At 38.0% G+C, this 20,000-nt stretch overlaps 1 protein-coding gene across 1 annotated transcript in view; it reads left to right on the top strand.

The window, feature by feature from the left end:
- LOC121366236 (multiple epidermal growth factor-like domains protein 11) overlaps positions 1 to 19,718 on the top strand; it is a gene marked incomplete at its 3' end in the record, with an annotated part of 20,648 nt that extends 930 nt beyond the window's left edge. The window contains exons 2-5 of the mRNA XM_041490757.1: positions 1,549 to 1,677; positions 2,714 to 2,866; positions 18,355 to 18,501; positions 19,575 to 19,718. Of these exons, the coding sequence (XP_041346691.1) occupies positions 1,549 to 1,677; positions 2,714 to 2,866; positions 18,355 to 18,501; positions 19,575 to 19,718 (573 nt within the window). The remainder of the gene's footprint in view (positions 1 to 1,548; positions 1,678 to 2,713; positions 2,867 to 18,354; positions 18,502 to 19,574) is intronic.
- Positions 19,719 to 20,000: the final 282 nt, after the last annotated feature.

Genomic DNA, 20,000 nt, shown 5'->3' with positions numbered 1-20,000 from the left:
TTGGATTGGATGAAAATGGGAATATGTGGGTCGCATGCCATCAAGTGAGTTGCTGGTTAAAACCGCAATGAATTAATTAAATGGGCACTAACAGAGTTTGGGGTCTTACGCAATAAACATCTAATACATCACCGAACGATGACTTGTGATTAGGTTCAGTTTCCCGGAATATTGCCTTTCGTGTTATCTACAGTTCCAAGAGTAATAGTCACTAAATTAACAGTAATCTCGTTCAATACTGGGTTTTAGCTTTTTCCCAGTTCGTACATTTTAAAATGTTTATGAAGTTTCATTATTCAATGTTTGTTATTTAATGTTATTTTAAACATCCCGTCAAAATAATATTTTATATAAGGAAGCCATAATTCAAATGCACCAGAAACAAAATATTTGCTTAAGGTGGGATCTATTTGAATATGACGTGATAAGAAGTAATACAATGTTCACTCTCGACTTTACAGTATAGAGACGTTGACACTACAAGTCCTGTGATTGGTCATACATGTTAGTGTGTTGGTTGTAAACAAAATTAGTTTTATATGGGGAAAACATTTATACAATTTTATTTCATCTAGTGCCACTGTGCCAAGTAGCCTTGTGCTTGAAACATGTATTGGGTACCTGTAAAACCAAGTACTCAAATTTTGAGCGAATCTAGGGGCGTTGTAAAAACAACTGGTTATACCGACAATGATCCATGAACGATACCATTTTCTTCACTTACTACTTTGAGGTAGGGCTTGTCGTCATATTTTGGTTGATGTAGTGCATATAGTGTTTTTAAACACAAACGTTAACATGGTTGCCTATGGGATTTTATTTGATATAGTACAACCTAAAATAAATATATATAAACATATATATGCAGTGCCGTTAAGTGGCCTTTGTACTGTTGTTAATTTCGATATTTGTTCCTGAAATTACAATACTCAGTTCAATATTCATTTCAATAGTTGGTGTATTTTTTCTTGTTGGGACGTAAAACATTTATTTATTTATTTATTTATTTAATTATTTATTATGTAGTGTTGAAAAGGTCAATTTCAAGTAAGTGTCAAATCACCTAGTAACATCACGTTTCATCAACGATTAATACTTCCAGGAGCCTTGGGACAAGAGTTGAACTGTTGCGTGACCTTACTGGGTTATATCTGTATTCTTGTGCTTAGAATATACCAAGTTTCTACGTCGGCTCCAAATGTAACAGAAAACAAATCAACATCCACCAAGCAGATTAAAACAACGAACACTCAGTATGAGACAGCAGAGCTCTACATTTTTACTAATTATTGCCAGTAGAGTCACTTTATAGCATCAAGCTAGCCATCCATTTATACGTGACCCGTGTCCGCGTCCGTGTATGCGTGAATTGAACAATCATAAATACGTGTTGAAATACGTAAAAACACTCTACATATGAAAACGAAGCAATGTCCCACTGTCATTAATGTCATCGATAAATAATTTCTCACTACCTAATCTAAGGACACGTTTTACTGTTTAGAACGACACATAATCTGGAATTTATTTCTTAAATGTTTTGTTTAGTATGTGCTACTGGAACGTTCGGTGATGACTGTACCTCGTTCTGTCACTGTCTGAATGGATCGTGTAACTACGTAACTGGAGAATGTACTGGAGGATGTCAACAAAACTGGACAGGACAGACGTGCAGTGGTATGGTAAAACTCATAACCTACAAATCAGTTATCTTAACCGAAGACTAACACTTGTTGTAACAAAAATTAAAGTTTGTTTCGATCGATCCCAGAGCGACCGCATACTATACGAGCACTTTACCATTGTGCTACATACTGCCTCCTAGCAACAATTATGACATGCAAATTAATTTGTTTACTGTATTTTTTTTTATATATATGAAGCAATTTCAAGTTAAAAGTTAAAGCAAAAGAGAGAGAGAGAGAGAGAGAGAGAGAGAGAGAGAGAGAGAGAGAGAGAGAGAGAGAGAGAGAGAGAGAGAGAGAAACAGACAGACAGACGGGCAGAGACAGACATTGGTCTGCAAAATTAAATGATCAATACAATTATCCAGATAATTAGAACATCATTTCTTGATATCATCGACTGTTATTCCGAAACTATACGAGTGTTGGTGACGTAATTATAATAAATATTATTGTCATTTTAGCAAAACAATTCTTAATATATCATTCGAAATTTATTTTTAAAAACCTTTATTTTGAGGACATTAAAATAATATCTACAAGTCATATATTCCGAAACAAATGTAATAATAATAAATATGAAGAATATATTGCCATATGGGATCACTCAGAAAATCTACTTTTGCAATCGGAACCAAACATGATAGACATAAATGTAAATAAATTTATAGTTGGTTACGATAGACATAAATGTAAATAAATATATAGATTGTTATGTGTAAGATATGTATACTTTTGTGTGTGCGCTGGAAGCCATTAGTAAAAAAAATATTCATATTGAGGATGATGACTAAAATAACAAGTGTTGATGATAAGAACCAGTTTAGGATTCATTAAATTGGAACCAGTTTTATCAACTTCAATTTATCTATTTGATGTCCTTTCCATCAGCCAGTTATGATTTATGTCGATGCATTCCGTTTGTTCTAAATACGCTGAATGGCCTTGAGTACTTCCATGTAAAATATACTGCTAAGTGTAGAAACACTATGCAACAACTCATTAATTTTGTAGTTCAACATTTTCAGAGTGTGATTCTGATCACTATGGTCCTCTGTGTGAAAAACCTTGTTCCAGCAGAAACTGTGATGAATCACGTGGTAAATCATCGTGTAACAAAACGACTGGACGATGTGATAATGGATGTACAGCAGGATGGAAGGAACTAGATTGTACAAAGGGTAAGACCAACCGTGTGTTTGTTTGTTTATTAATTATGTTCATGCTTCTATCCAATTAAGGTTCAAGCACGCTGTCCACACACCTCAGCTATTTAAGCTGATTGTCCAGGGACCTGTTCCACGAAGTGAGTTTAGCCCTACTATCGTTGTAAATACCTACCATCGGGACCTTAATTTCTTTCTACGGACGCCAGCCCGTTCCTCGACGCGGCGTAGCTTACTATTGTGGTAAATTACTGTGAAAATTTACAATAGGCACGAGGTAGTTGTAAGCCACTAACGTAGCTGTCAAATGGCAGTTAGATGATGATTTGATCATTTTCTAAGAAGGATACTAATTTTTGGTGTAAAAATGGATCTAATTAAATATATACGAAATGCCGTTTACTGGGTATGTCTATTTTTTTTTTTTAAAGTCACTAGCCACAGGGCTAGTGGGTTTGTACATTTCACTAGCATACTAAAATAAAGCACTAGCCCAAATTTCTGATCAATAAACACACACTTTATATAGGGCTGAAAAACATTTGTTTTAGTATTATTAGTATTAGTATTATTTAGTGAAATTTTGTCTCGAGCTGTACAGGTGAATGAAGTTTCAAAAATAAATTTAATTAATACTTATTGATTTGTGGACATTATGCGATGACCAGTGTCAGAATAACATTTATCAAATGAATGTCAGTGGAGGAAAAAACATCGTGAGTTAGCGGTGGGTTTTTTTTTTTTTATGAAACTCGGCGTTCGATGAAAAACATTCTCGGCCATACGACCCTCACGAAGATACGGGAGATAAGTATCATGTCTTATGCATTCGGCAATTATTGCTTAGCGAATACACTGACAAAGTTGCTTCATGGATGTCCCATACCAATACATACATCCAAGATATTCTGAAACGTCGCTAACCAATTTATTATTTAACTAATTCGTACTTCTTCGTAAAGAAGATTTTAATTGTTAAAGGCCAACGTAAGTTTTCTTTGTGGAAAGGCTGTAACGTTTACGGTGCCAGTTGTAAAACTACACTTAACCTTAGCTACGATTCGTTAGTGGAACTGGGCCCATGACAGTGGTTAGTGATTAGTTGTGATTAGTTGTTAGTAGGAACCGGTGTAATAGGTTCAAATTACACCCCGGTTCAGGTTACCCCCCCCCCCCCCCCCTCGTAGTTTCAAAGTACCCCCACCCAACAACCAGTAAATAAGTCCCATATTATATATGGGTAATCGACGTAATTTGATATGAAACATTTTATATGGATAATAAAGAAATTATTACACGAGCGGGTGTGTCATACTGATTTTACGAAACTCGTGACAGATTTCATACAAAGAAATCTGTCACTCGTTTCGTACAATCAGTATGACACACCCGCAAATGTAATAATCTCTGTTTCTTGTATACTACTACCTAAGTTCAGATATAAACTATAATACATAATATGTATGTTCTATTATATTTTACGTATAGCCCCTTCATGCGTCGACATCACGTCGTCTGTGTATATACACGGACGTTAAACATTGATTCAGTCACTCACCATTTTGCTCCCCAGGAAATATCACTATGCAAAATTAGTGTAATTCACAACACGTTCATGAATCGCCGTCTAGTTTGAGATATTAAATGGGTTAATCCGAAACTTGGGGTAATTTGAAACTACCATATATGTGCAAGTTACCCTTCAGTTTCAGGCTACCCCCGGGGGGTCGTTTGAAACTAAGGGGGGTAGCTTGAAACTAGGTTCAAACTACCCCGGGGGTAATCTGAACCTAGGTTTAAACAACCCCCGGTAATCTGAAACTAGGTTCAAACAAACATCGGTAATCTGAAACTAGGTTCAAATTACCGGGGAGTAACTTGAATACGGGAGGAATTTGAAACTGGGACACTGGTAAAGAGATGCGAACGCAGTACCTATCACCCTTAAGTCCGATAGCTCAGCCACTATACTATCAGTAGACCAACTGTAATTTTTAACAGTTACTACTATGCTTAATTTTTCCGAACACCATTTTGGACAGTGATTTATGAGTGCTGACTTGCATATTTTTAGAGTGTGATTCTGGTCACTATGGTCGTATACATATGTTTTTACAAAGCTAAGTGCTGTAAAAGTGTATATACAGTTAAATAATTCATTAAATAAATTACGTATATTAAAAAATACGAACACAAACCATGACTACGATTTATATAGTGTCAAAAGATCAATATATATATTGATTTAGTGGTTTAATGAAAAGGTTAAGCAAGACGTTTGGCCTGGTAGGCATATTCAACGATATTTAATGTACATTGGTATATTTAATTAATACAATAGAAAAGTGTGCCGGCTATTGTATATAATAGGCGCAGCTATTTTTCTTCCATGCTAAATACAAAATTGTATTAAGTCAGCTTGTGACCAAGCAACTTTTTAATACGATACGCCCCTGGTTAGCGTGTAGTCAAGTGGTGAAACACGCGTCATGTCAGGAATGTTGAAACATATGAGCCTTGTTACTGCATGATGATGATGATGATAACTAGTTTAACGTGCCCATATACCACTAGGGTTTCGAACACGCCCATCCCGAGTCCGACCTCCGATAAGATCGGTGGCCTGACTCGTGATGGAGGGGGGGGGGGGGGAAATCGGCAGAATTTTGAAAATAGCAATTAGTAAAAAAGTTAATAGAATAAATGAAACAAAGAAAAATGTTACAAGCCAAAAATAAAAAGAATTGACTGTTCGGCCGAATATTTATATAATTTGTTTTTTTTAAGAAGCGACTTATTTATAGGAAACAATGAAAGAGCATTTAAGCTAGAAGGACAGTCCAAAATTAAATAAGAGAAAGAAGAGAGGATCGGACTATTTAATAATATTTTTAAAAAAGAAGTAATTTCGACATAAAATTTTGAACGCAGGTCTAAAAGTTTAAAGTCCGATTGATATGTTCACGCGAGTGACCTCGTTAAGGCCGTTTGGGTGCACAGCTTAAAGGGACGAGATGGGTTGCATCCCGTTAAGAAAACCCCTAGATTGACAGTCGATAGACGTTGAAGGTGTAGTGCTGTGCTGAAATACAGATCTAGAGAAGCCGGATCCGTCTGAAACGAGAGAGAGTATCAGACTAGGGTATAGTCCAGTCGTCATGGTTTGGTATAGTGGTGCGGACGGGCCCGACTCCGGAGGATACGAGATGGTATCACTATAAAGCAAGGTAAAGTCTAGAAAAAGAGTAGTAGGGGCCGACCCCGCTTCCTATTTCTTCTTAGAGTGGGGCGGTCAATCTGCCAGTGCTGCTAGGACAGGCTCGGATATGTAGAGACTAAACGCGAACAACCGTGGCGTTCTGCAGATGGCCGTCATACGAGTCACGAAAAATCCCCAGTCGACAGTCAGACGGAGAAATGACGTGGAGGCAAGGAATCTCGCTAACAAAGAATCCAACCTGGTTGTGCAGGCTGTCGAAACGAGAAGCGTTTCAGCATTCAATCAGTTCCAATGGCCGCATACATCCCAGTAGAAAACTTCATTTCGCTGACAAACACAACGAAATGAAGGACCCCCAAGTCGAGCACACGAAAGCACGTACAGTGTGCACAAGCGAAACAAACACGTCTTATACCCCCATCACACCGGAGTGTGAGCCCACGGCGACCTCACTGCGTTGCAATTTTCATGAAAAGCGCAGAGTGATCGTGGAAAACTGACAGAAATGTGTGAAATGTATTAGGCAGGTAGTACACAGTACGCTCTTGACTCGCTTACTGCGCTCTCACTACGCTCTCACTGCGATCCTATATGTTTCCAGTTTGATTATTGGCGCGCTGTCACTGCGCTACCACTACGCTCTATGCGATTTCGCTGCGACCAGGTCTCACTGCGATCTCACTACGATCTCACTGCGCTCTCACTAGGTTGCCACTACGTTCTCCTACGTTTGGACCACGCTCGCGCTCCGCCTATAAATACAGCGAGCTCGACCTCAGGAGATCAGTCCAGTTGTAGCCGCTACGATTAGAAGCATCATCTCTCACATAACCATGCCAAAGGCTAAGGGCAGCAAGGCTCCAGTGCAGAGAGGTCGAGGCAGGGGTCGAGGGTCGACTAGGTCGTGTTCACAGCCTGAACCACCCCCCACACCTGAGTCTGAGATTCCTTCCAGGTCTGCAAGCCCTGCAGCCAGCACCCAGTCTGACCTTCCTGATCAGCCTTCATGTAAATCATCTCCAGCATCCTCCAAAAGTCCATCACCTAAGGCAAAGAAGGTGAAGAAGACGACCAATCTGTCCACAGACGAGGAGGAATCCATGGCAGAATGGTTGGCCGAGCACCAGCTGCTGTATAACAAAACGTTGAACAGCTACAAGGACAAGGCCAAGAAAGACAAGATGTGGGCAGATAAGGCCACTGAGATGGGCAAGACTTCCTTTACTATGACAGACATGGTATTCGATGGAATTCTGAAGTCAAACTTCAGGCCGGAATACTTCTCACCAGATGCCAGATGGCGCAAAGTCTTTGCAATCTTCATCCCTGGTTCGATAGCCTTCCTATAGTTGGTATCTTGCTTCGTGCATCGTGGACCAAGTCTGGCAAAGAGCTCATCAAACATTTCTGGTGCTACTCTCAGGAAGTTGAAGTAGGATGCAGGATCTTCATGCCTTAACTCGGGCATCAGGCGGTCGTAGTGGCCAAACTGACTTCTTCTCCTCTCACCTAGCCATGGTCGGACCCAGCATCTCCTCGGCCTTGCCCTCCTTCTTCGCCTTCTTCTGATGATGTTCAGAGCAGCCACATCATTATGTGCCTGTTGTTGCTGGACATGTGCTATCTGTTGTCCAATTATTAGCAACTTCTGACAGTCTGCAGCCATGGTGAAGAGGAGGTGACACTGATGATGAGGTTGTATTTATACCATTTGTGTGTGCGCGCGTGACCAGATCGCATGTCAAAGTCAGAACGCACTATAAACGCACTGTAAACGCTCTTTGAACCTACAGCAAGCTTTGTAAGAACGCCATGGACGCACCAGGAGCGACATAGTCACACTGGAAGCCCCCTGTGGACGCAGTGTAAGCGTGAACAAGCGCACAGCGGTCCTACTTCTGACGTACTTCAGTCGCAGATTGGGCAGACGGCGATACCAACTCGGTCTTGCTACGCTGTCGACACGCTCAGATAGATTGCATTGCGCTCATGTTGCGCGCAGGTAGTTCCGGTTATGCTCCCAGTGCGCTTTGGGCCAGAGCGCCAGACCTCCGCGCTTGTTTTAAGGCTGCTCAAAACAAGCGCGGAAGTCTGGCGCTCATGGGGACCCTCTCACGTTCTAGATAGCGTCCAGTACGTTCCCAACACGTTCTTTGAGATTCTACTGCACTTTGCCCGCGCTTTCCACATTTTTTGGTCGCAGCGGGAGCTCAGTGGCAACGTAGCTCTGGTGTGACGGGGGTATTACCGCGTGGAGCTCCAGACTGGGAATATGTTACTGCAGATCGCCGTCGCTCAGCCTTACGAGTTGTCTGGAGAACCTATTGTTTTAGCTGCTATTATTATTATTAGGTTCCCAAGCCAAGGCTATTATTTTTGCTGGGACTTGTTTTTTAAGCTCTCTGTTTTATCATTTTCTGACAAAGGTTATGGGCCGATTTTCCTGAAATTTGGTGTTTAATTTGGTGCATCGGGGGATTGATCGTATTAAAACAAAATGTGTGTATGCGTTATGTGTATTGGCCTCTATCGTGAATTATGTGACATTTTTTTATCAAAACAATTGTTCAGCCGTCTGTTTTGTCATGTTATAAAAACCGTTCTAGGTCCATATAGCTGAAATGTGGTAATAATTTAGACCCACCAGAGACAATTGATCGTATTAAAAAATTGTGTTCATAGGTTATGTGTATTGGCCTCTATCGCGAATTTCGTAGTCCAGTGGTAAAGCGCTTGCTTGATGCGTGGTTGGTTTGGGATCGATCCCCGTCGGTGGCCCCGTTGGGCTATTTTTCGTTCTAGCCAGTGCACCACGACTGGTATATCAAAGGCCGTGGTATATACTACCCTGTCTGTGGGATGGTGCATATAAAATATCCCTTGCTGCTATCGCGAATTTCGTATTGTATGTCAGTTTCTATGAAATCTACAAGTAAAAACTCTTGAAATTCTAGATTTAATTTCTGCTGCCTATCTATATAAAAGTGTTATAGCACTGAACTGATCCGTTGTTTACTTCCGGAGGAATTGGGATTTCTAATGTTAAGTCTGGCCTTTTTTGGGCAGTTTCGCTTTTTTGATTTTTAAAACACGAAAATAAGTGTAAGTCGGAAAGTTTTGAAGTTACACAAATATTTTTTAATCTTGTAATCTACACTTTAGAGCGTAATAAACTGTTAATTTACCTTCTTTTAAAAAATTTCCACATAGATTTTGCTAATGAAAATTACACATATTTGCACAGATTGTATCTTTCAAGGTGACAGAAATAAAATGTGTATGTTATAATTAATCAAAAAATTAAAAAAACAAAACAACCCCACACATTTATTCCTCAGAAAACAAATAACAAACAGATTTATTTATTTTATTATTTTTCTTTTTCTTCTGTGGACATATTTTTCTTCAAGTTGTTTCCTTTGTGATCTGGATTACAGAAAATGTGATGTAACGATACAAATTTTGAATTGAGTACCTTCAACTGTGTGAATCTATTTAATTATTTAATTTAATTTACTTATTTCAACTGTTTTCACTTACCTGTGATAGAAAGACCCAATACCTGAAGTTGAATACCTTGTATTTGTTTTTGAAGACTGTTTTTTTTATATTATCATGTGTTGGCTATTGTCAATAATGTGACTTGAACTTTAATGTGATCTTAGATATTAGTCAGGTTGTACCTATATTATTATGTCATAGTTCCATAATTTTGGAAACAAAAATTATATGTTATGGTTTAACTAGTGAATACAAATAGCCATGCATTGTTTTTTTTGTTTTTTTTTAAAGTATTTCCCTACTCAGATCTAAATCCTACTTTTACTTAGTTATGACTTACCTGCACATGTTTCTTTATACAAAACTAACATATTGCACACATGTAGTTACAAATTATTAGTAACGTAAATGCTTTCCTTTCCAGGATTTATGACTTATTTCTGCAATATTCCTGAACATCAATAAAATACACAAGATATTCATTCAAATTATTTTTCAGGTTTGTAACATTGTGAATTGAATGATGTTTTAAATATTTATTGTTTCAATTTTAGAGATGTTCCTGTATTAGCTAAATTGTCTTGTTGGTAGTTCAAGGGAAACATTTAGTATTTTGAACTTGCTTTTGTGTGTAGTTGTTATATTCTTACCTTAATATCTTCTGTGACTTATAAAGATAGTATTACAGTATATACTTACCTTCAACCATGTCTGATCCTGAAATACCAGAATTAAGTGCAGAAGAGTTGCAGTTAATTTCTTCATTTAGACAGTTACATGTCCAGCCTAAGGCTGATACTCTTGAAGATTTGATTAGCTGGATGACTCAGTTTACTAAATGAGCTGTCAAAAAGGAAGATGAAGGAGCTACCAAATATTCGCCTTTACAGTCTACTCTGCCTTCGTCACTGACTTTAACACAGCCACCTTCTCAGGTGACGGGAAAGGTGATGTTGATCAGTGGAAATATGAATTGGAATGTTTGATTAACATTCATGGTACATCTGTCCTGTCTGAAGCTATTAGGCGTTCGCTTCGTGGTAAAGCTGCTCGCGTTGCAATGCATATAGATAAAAATGCGCCTATTGAAATACTAATAGAGAAACTTCATAGTGTTTTTGGAGAAGTAAAAGTGGGTCATGCTATTATGGCTACCTTTTACACAGCTAAACAAAGTGACGATGAAAGTGTAGCTGATTGGGCATGCCGGCTTGAAGATATTTTGTGCAAGGCTGTTGCTACAGGGAAAGTGAACCAATATGAAACTAAAGCAATGTTACGTAATATGTTTTGGACAGGGCTTCGACCTGAACTAAAAGATTTATCAGGACACAAGATTGAAAAGGATGACACGTTTGAAGATTTTATTAAAGTTATAAGACAAGTAGAAGAAGAATTACAACAGAGAAAGAAAAGAAGTGAATCAGCGGTCTCTCAAGAGAATTCCGATATTCAGGAAATTAGAGGTATACTCAAGCAGATGTCAGCAGAGTTGAGTTCTCTGAAGCAGCGTCAGACAGTCAATGAGTCCAAAACAAGGCATCAGGCGGATATTAAATCTGTTCCAAAGTGGAATTCTGCATCATTTTCTTTTCAGAGTAATGAACCGGTCTGTTTTCGTTGTGGTTAGCCAGGGCACATAAAGAAGGGATGTAGGGTTAAATTACCCCACCAGACGGGTAAACCTTTAAACTGGAGACCGCCTATGGCGAGGGGCAAACCATAGGTACACATGGACACAAGCCCATTTTTCAAAACCAGCAAATAACAGAGATGGTTGGTGATCCAAATGAAAGTTCTATACTTGTCAATGGTATTTCTACTAAAGCTCTGTTAGATACTGGTTCTACAGTTTCAACAATTTCTGAAGGTTTTTATAACAAGCATTTTTCTCATACACCTCTCAAATCTCTTGATACTATTTTAAAAGTTGAATGTGCCGATGGTAAGCTTTTACCTTACCATGGGTATATTGAAGTTGAACTGCAAGGGACAGGGAGTATTTCCTCTCCTTTGCTTGACATTTTGTTAGTTGTACCAAATAGTCAGTACAATTCTTCTGTCCCAGTACTTCTTGGTACTAACATTCTCTCTCATTTTATGAACCAATGCAAGAAAACATATGGTAACAGATTTCTACAAAAAGCTAATCTCCATACCCCTTGGTATCTGTCTTTTAGATGTTTAACATTACAGCAAAAGGAATTGGAGAGAAACCATTTTATTCATGGTAAGGTGAAGAGTGCAGAATGTAACAGAGTGGTGATTTCTGCCAACAGTAAAATCACGCTACGTGGTGTTGTTGATAAACCTCTTCCTTGTAGATGTACTTGGGCTATGACTGCACCAACCAAGGGTTCTGTTATTCCTGATGACTTAGACATCGCTCCAAATTTATTCAGCTACCAGTATGACAATAAAAATAATTGTTTGAGTTAGACATTCACATTTCTAATGTGACAACTCGTGCAATATCAGTTCCCTCACGTGCCATTCTTTGTGAAATACAAGCTGTTGAAATTGAAGATATTCATGAGATGAAGGAGACAACAACTTCAAAGGAGGTTTCTGTTTCAGATATGTTGAATTTTGGAGATTGTTGTTTATTACCAGAAGAATTAGAACAGGGAAAACAGGTCATTTCATCTTTTTCAGATATTTTCTCAACTGGTGATCTAGATGTAGGTCATACCACAGCGATACACCATCGAATTGATTTAGAAGAGGAAACACCTTTTAAGCAGCGACATAGACGTATACCACCCGCAATGTACCAGGAGGTCAAGGATCATTTACAACAATTGTTGGCCGGTGGTATCATTAGACATTCTCATTCTCCTTGGTCTTCAAACGTGGTATTAGCTCGCAAGAAAAATGGTAAACTCAGGATGTGTGTAGATTACAGACAGCTGAATTCGAAAACCGTTAAAGATTCTTACTCTCTACCCAGAATTGAGGAGATGTTTGATACTTTTTCGGGTGCAAACTATTTTTCCACTTTAGACATGAAGAGTGGATACCACCAGGTTGAAATTGAAGAAACCCATAAGGAAAGAACTGCATTTACTGTTGGACCTTTAGGACTTTACGAATACAATTGTATGCCCTTTGGGTTATCCAACAGTCCGGCAACATACCAACGGTTGATGAATAATACCTTTGAGGGACTTCATCTCAAGTCATGTTTGATTTATTTAGATGATATTTTAATATTTTCCAAAACTTATGATGAACATTTTGATCGTTTGTCACAAGTATTTCAGCGAGTTTGAGAATCAGGTTTGAAGTTGACAGCAGAGAAGTGTTCCTTTTTCAAGAACAAGATAAATTTTCTTGGACATGTAATTTCTGAGGCTGGGATAGAAGCAGATCCTGACAAAGTTGAGAAGATTATCATTTGGCCAAAGCCCACTAACCCTAATGAGGTTAGGCAATTTTTGGGTTTCGCTGGATATTATAGAAAATTTGTTAAGGATTTTGCAAAGGTAGCTAGACCTTTGACATCCTTATTGCCTCACACCAAGCCACAATCCAAGAAGAACGAACTCAGCAAACCTTAGACATGGGGACCCAGTCAAGAGGTAGCTTTTCAACGACTGAAATAAATCTTATCTTCGCCTCCCATTCTCGGGTATCCTGATTACAGTAAACCGTTTGAATTGCACATTGATGCAAGCTCACACGGTCTTGGTGCTGTGCTTTATCAAGAAAATGACGGGATGAAGCGTGTCATTAGCTATGCCAGTAGAAGTCTCAGCAAGTCTGAAGCCAATTATTCTGCTCATCGGTTGGAATTTCTTGCTCTAAAATGGGCTATAAGTGAGAAATATCATGAATACCTGTATGGAAACAAGTTTACTGTACTGACAGATAACAACCCACTGACATATGTACTCACATCGGCAAAGTTGGATGTCACGGGTCACCGATGGCTAGCAGCACTTGCAGCATATGATTTCAACATCTTTTACCGACCTGGCTTAAATAATGCAGATGCTGATTCTTTATCCAGACTACCTGGTTTATTAGAACATACAGAAATACCAGCAGATACAGTTAGAGCTGTATGTGGTGTTTTGTATGCTCAGCCTTTTGTAGAAGTTTTGTGCACTTCTGCAGAAGTGGTCGATTCTGTTCTGGGTAAAGGACAGAACATCAGTGGAATGTCTGACAGAGACTGGAGGAAAGCCCAAGCTGCTGATACATGGATGGAGCTTGTACGAAGGAAGAAGAAAACTCGTCGACAAGATTTTACTTCTACCCCATTGAATAATTCCTTTTTCAGAGCTTTTGATAGTTTTGTTTTTGTAAGAGGTATTTTGCATCGTCAGGTGAAGATCGATGGTCAGGTTCGACATCAACTTGTTTTGCCATCTAAATATGTACACGATGTTCTTCATGGTTTACACAACGATGTTGGGCATCCTGGTCGTCACAGGACTGTGTCACTTCTTCGTGATAGATTCTATTGGCCAGGCATGTCAACTAATGTAGAGAAATGGATTAAAAACTGTAACCGGTGTGTAAGGCGGAAACCATTAGCTAATGTTCGTGCTCCACTTATTAATATCACCACCACTCAACCCCTGGAGTTCATTTGTATGGACTTCCTTACTTTGGAAACCTCAAAGGGAGGTTATCAACATATTTTAATAATCACTGATCATTTCACCAGGTACGCGCAAGCTATACCTACTAGAAATATGATAGCAAAGACTACAGCAGAGGCCTTCTACAACAACTTTGTGATACACTATGGTATTTCCCTACGAATACATAATGATCAGGGGGCAAACTTTGAAAGTCGTTTGTTGAAAGAACTTTGCATAATTTTGGGAATGGACAAATCAAGAACTACCCCGGGTAATGGCATGTGCGAGAGATTTAATCGTACATTGCTTGATATGCTTGGAACTCTTAATCCTGATCAGAAAAAGGACTGGAAAACATATCTTGGACCTCTAGTTCATGCCTATAACTGCATCAGGCATGATTCAACTGGATATTCACCATTCTTTTTAATGTTCGGACGAGAGCCCCGATTGCCCATTGATCTTGCCTTTGGAATTGAATTGAACAAGGGTAATGAATCACTGCTGACATATGTCAAATCTTTAAAGGAGAAAATTAAACATTCCTGTGAATTTGCATCAAAAGCATCGAAGTTAGCTCAACAGCGACAAAAGACTGGCTATGACCTGAAGGTTAGGGGTGCAACCTTAGAGGAAGGTGATCGTGTCTTAGTCAAGACATTGGCTTTCGATGGTAAGTATAAACTTGCAGATCGATGGGAAGAGTTTCCATACCTCATCCTTTCACAGCCGAACAAGGATATCCCGGTGTTCGTTGTACAGAGGAAAGATGGTGAGGGAAGGAGAAGGACCTTACATCGAAATCATCTTCTTCCAATAGGATCCCTTCTTCCTGATGAGAAAGAAAAGCCTAAGCCGAAACCCAGGAGGAAACCGCTTCATTCAAATGATACACCAGAGAAACAAGCTTTGGAGAAAACACAGTCTGAGATAGAGGATCTTGATATGATATTTTCCACAGCAGATGATGGTCTTATATCCATCCCAGAAGTTGCTGTTGGAGAAATTACGTTTGCCTCGCAGGTTACTGATGACGATCAGCATCTTGTTGAGACAGAGGGTGAAGTTTCTGGTGTTGACGAACACATGCTTAATGCCCCAGAGGCTGAAAGCACAGAAACTGATCCTAGTGAGAATCAAGACATGTTATCTCTGGATGAAGGAGATTTGCCTTCATCTTCTCCAGTTTCATCTTCTTCACCTCATTAACCAATAGCTCCACTTCGGCCTCGACCTTCGCCACAACCTCCGCCACAGCCTCTACCACGTCGTTCAACGAGACAGGGAAATCCCGCCTTTTTCAAGCCTCTTCCGAAAACTCTTCTCTATCCATTTCGTACTCACTGTCGTAATCAATCTTTTTATCAGGTCAGGTCATAGGTTTAGGCCCACTGATATAATGTTTCATATTATAAGCCTGATTTATGAGGGGTTTTCTTGGTGTGGGTTTTTGTGTGGGTTTTTTGTTTGTTTTTTGGTCGGGTGTCTGTGTTTGTTGTTGTTCCTCGGGTGTGGGGTGTTTTGGTTTTGTGGGTTTTTTTTATGTATTACATTTTAATACAATCTAATTAAAATTAGCTCCACTATTACAGCAGCCCGTTGAAGCTCATGTCCAGCTGACCTTTCATTCGACCAATCAAAACCTTACTTGCAAAACGATGCCAGTGATTTGAAAAGAATTTGAAAACATTCGGGATTATGCGGAGATTCCGGTGAATTACGAAGTATGCCGGAAACTAATTTCAATATAAAACTTTATATAAAATTTGATTGAAGACGAAAAAAAAAAAACGTTATGGTATAGCCATAAAATCTGTTTATTTAAGAATTGAACGTGAAATGTTTTGAGTTTCATGCTAGTATGAAACGCAAAACCGCTTTACACACTGTATGAATGGCGTAGCGCGTTAGCGCGTTAGCGCTACGCCATTCATACTAAAGTGTGTAAAGCGGTTTTGCGTTTCATACTAGCATGAAACTCAAAAATATTCAACTTCAATTCTTATAATTCCAAACACATAACCATGTCATTAATGTAAACCTCTTTAAAATAAAAAGTGAACTCTATTTTCCAACTATTTACTATTTTATTAACACGAAATTCATACTCAACATTAGCGGAATCCCTATGGTGGTTTCGGCTTTTTTCGTCAATAGCCGAATGAGAGAATGACAATGTTACAATCATTAATACAATTCATATTAATTTTTTGTATTAAATATCAATACCAACTAGAAACATTTTGAATTCACTAGAAACATATAACGTAAGTAATTTTAATAACTTTTAACCTGTAATAAAAATGTCTGAAGCGATCTATTTTGTATGGTATATTTATATGTGAAGCGGTTGGTGTATGAATATTTAACTACGAACTGTGGATGGGCGCCATTTTTTTATTACTGTCCAGATTTACCAATTACGACGTTGAAATTACAGTTATAAAATGTTTGAGTGCGTGAAAATTCCATGTGTTGATAGATTTGACATGGAGAAAGTGGTTTCAATGTTTCCGGAAATGGATGAAACAGGTGTGTCGCGAGTTTCTGTGTTTACTGGCCTTGTAATTGTGGAAGTGGCAACACAGGATGGTTTTGGCATGTGTGACTTCAAGTGGTGCGACACAAGTATTCGTGACATTTGACAGTGCCATGCTGATGTTTCGTTTTTGGAAAGTGGAACATTCTCTGTTGTAGCTTCGAATTGAAGCTTCGTTCCTGTGTCCCGACATGTACATGATATGCCTAGTTTCAAAACCCGAGTCCTTTAAAGATTGGATCGCAGTGGCTATGTGTTGTGTACGTCATACTACAATGCCGTTGAATGCGCGTTACTGCTAATGGTTGGCATGAACTGACTGAATTTTGTTTTTGAAATCGCTTTTGTAAAAGACCAAATTCCATTGGAATTATACACTTTTTTTGGATCGACAAAATAGATTTTTAAATGTGGGATTTTGAATTCACTATAAACATGTAACGTAAGTAATTTCAATAACTTTTAACCTTTAATAAAAATGTCTGAAGCGACCTATTTTGTATGGTATAATTTATATGTGAAGATTTTTAGATGTTTACAAGTTTGACAGCAGACGATTACTGTTTGATGTCTAAAAATAGAATCTCAAGGAAATTCCTCGGGGATTCCTTTGTTGACATAATTCATAAAGTAGTTCCGGCTATATAGCCAAAAATAGTGCTAAACTGAGATTCATGGTGCTATGAATGCCAGTTTTTATCATCACGTGATACGAATTTGACCAATCCAAGGGTTTATAATAAAGGGATTTTTAGAGATTGGAATTATACTAGTATACAATCCAGAGTTTATTACTGCACTTTTTCCCCTGTTTTTTCAATGTTGAAATAGACCAACAAGTTCACCTATTGCATAAATAGACTCGCCCGATATTTTTGGAATGTGTATCCTCCCGAATAACGTATGAAAGGCGAAGTGTAATTGGTCAGTATTTAAATTGTTATTTGTAGATGTAATGTCAACTGGACATGGGAGCTCACGCAATGCAAAAAGAATGAATGAATGAATGAATGTTTAACGACACTCCAGCACGAAAAATACATCGGCTATTGGGTGTCAAACTATGGTAATGCAAATAAATAAAGTGATGATCAACATCAATATAAAAATTCAAAAACAGTGTAAAGAACTGTGCAAAAACACAAATATCACAGAATTTTACGGATACTGAATATTACTCAAAACTTCAATTTTGTGCTGTATTGGCCATTCTCAAAGAGAATGTTACACCCCTGCACCACGGTGAGGTTACAGCACACGCAGGGGCTCACGCAATACTGTTAGATCTACTGGTAGTTACCAGATTGTATCACTAGTATGTGCCATGCAATTGTTATAACATTTGAGGATTACATAATTATTAAACGGCCCCTTCTTATATCCGTCGATAAATAATTACCAACTGTCACTAACTAAAACATTTCATTCGAGACCTAAAGTTAATACTAATTTTAACATCAATTTTTATTTTTATTAACGCATAATTTACCGCATCATCATCGAATTAATGTCATATTCACATGCAAGTATTCAAGCATTTCCAATAGACAAAACCAACATGTAAACCTCAGCAGAGAATTTCATTATTTCACTTTCCACTATGATTAAACGCCTATTACAAATGACGTGATCACGGTTTCTGTATCTACAGAATGTCGAGACAACACGTTCGGATCTAACTGCTTGTTCAGCTGTAATAAACGTCACTGTAAGGGAGACAACTCAAGCTGTGATGTTCAACATGGGGTTTGTCAAGATGGCTGTCAGCCAGGTTGGACGAATGCAAATTGCATTAAGAGTAAGTGAAACCTTTGCACCTATTAATCATTTTAGTTGACCACATAATCCAAATATACTCGGAACAAGTGTTGACGGCATTTATTGTAAACAGTGAGTAACCATGTTGCATCATGGTCCAAGGTTACCGATGAACCTACCAATCATCGCATCATGTTGCACCGAAGGATATTTATATTATTGAGGTTATAATGTCCATTAAAGTGAGGTTATTATTTTTTTTCTAAGTAATTCATTTCGTTAACGCCTCAGTAGCGCACATCTAGCCAAATTAAATTACTTTTCTATTTAAATAACAATAATTTTAATTAATGAGGGTGACAAGTTTAACACAAGCTAATCTTCCGCCGGGCTCTCAGCAATACATTGACACACTGGTGACAAAACAATTACATATATATTTAGTACTATACTACTGCAATGAATGCTTGCAAACAAACTGACTAGAGATACCCATGAAACAATTCCAAGCCTAGAAAGTATAACCAATTCTACAACTTTTTTATTTGACATATACTTGTTAGTTACGCATTATTAACATAAGACACACTAAACATATCGAAATTAAAACAACAAAGAAACAAAAACAACTGCTCTGCCAAGTATATCTTCCTAAGATTTTGTGTCAGATTGTGTTTGAAGCTCGCAACTGACGTGTGCTGACTAATATCAAGGAAATTGTATTCCATATCTGTACACCTGAGTAACTGACGGACTTTATATATAGCTCAGTGTGAGACCTGGATAATTGAAGTTTGTAATTGTTTCAGTTATTGGTGTTAGAAGCAATGTAATATATTCGTGGGAAATTCCATTTAGTGCTTTATACACCATGTTTCCGATTTTATTCTGTCAGAGAAAGGTTTATTTTCCTGAAAATAAACTAGTAAACATAGTCCATCGATCATTCAAACTGAATCCATTGCCAACGGTTACCCAGGTATCTTTCCAGTGTTATTCGGATATTGATGGCAATACTGTGGTTAAAAGACAAACAATTCCGGTAAATGTAAACATAATTGACGTGCATTTTAAAATTTTTTTAGTTTTTATCTTTTATATATTTTTGTTTAGAATGTGACGAGAGTTCATATGGTCCAGGTTGTGTATTTAAATGTAACAAGAGACATTGTCTGAATAAACCAGCGAGCTGTAATCATGTTGACGGGTCTTGTGGAGGAGAGTGTGAGAATAAATACAGAGGAACCGACTGTACAGGTATAAAACAATTACAATGGGAATGTGTTCAATTTGTCACAATTTGTTTTTACGAATGTCAAATATTATTGACAGGTTTATTTTACATTTTTGAAATAAACGATTTAGGAAATAATATCGGTGACTAATTAAGACAAATGGACAGATAGATAGATAGATAGATAGATAGATAGATAGATAGACAGATAGACAGATAGACAGATAGACAGACAGATAGTATTTCAGCTATTACTGAAAAACTCAGGTTAATGGGAAAATTACTTTTGTATTAATGCTTTTCTG

Source organism: Gigantopelta aegis, unplaced genomic scaffold (assembly GCF_016097555.1).
Source record: "Gigantopelta aegis isolate Gae_Host unplaced genomic scaffold, Gae_host_genome ctg5059_pilon_pilon:::debris, whole genome shotgun sequence".
NCBI lineage: Eukaryota > Metazoa > Mollusca > Gastropoda > Neomphalida > Peltospiridae > Gigantopelta > Gigantopelta aegis.
Note: the sequence above shows the minus strand (reverse complement) of the source record. Positions and strands in the feature narration are given on the sequence as shown.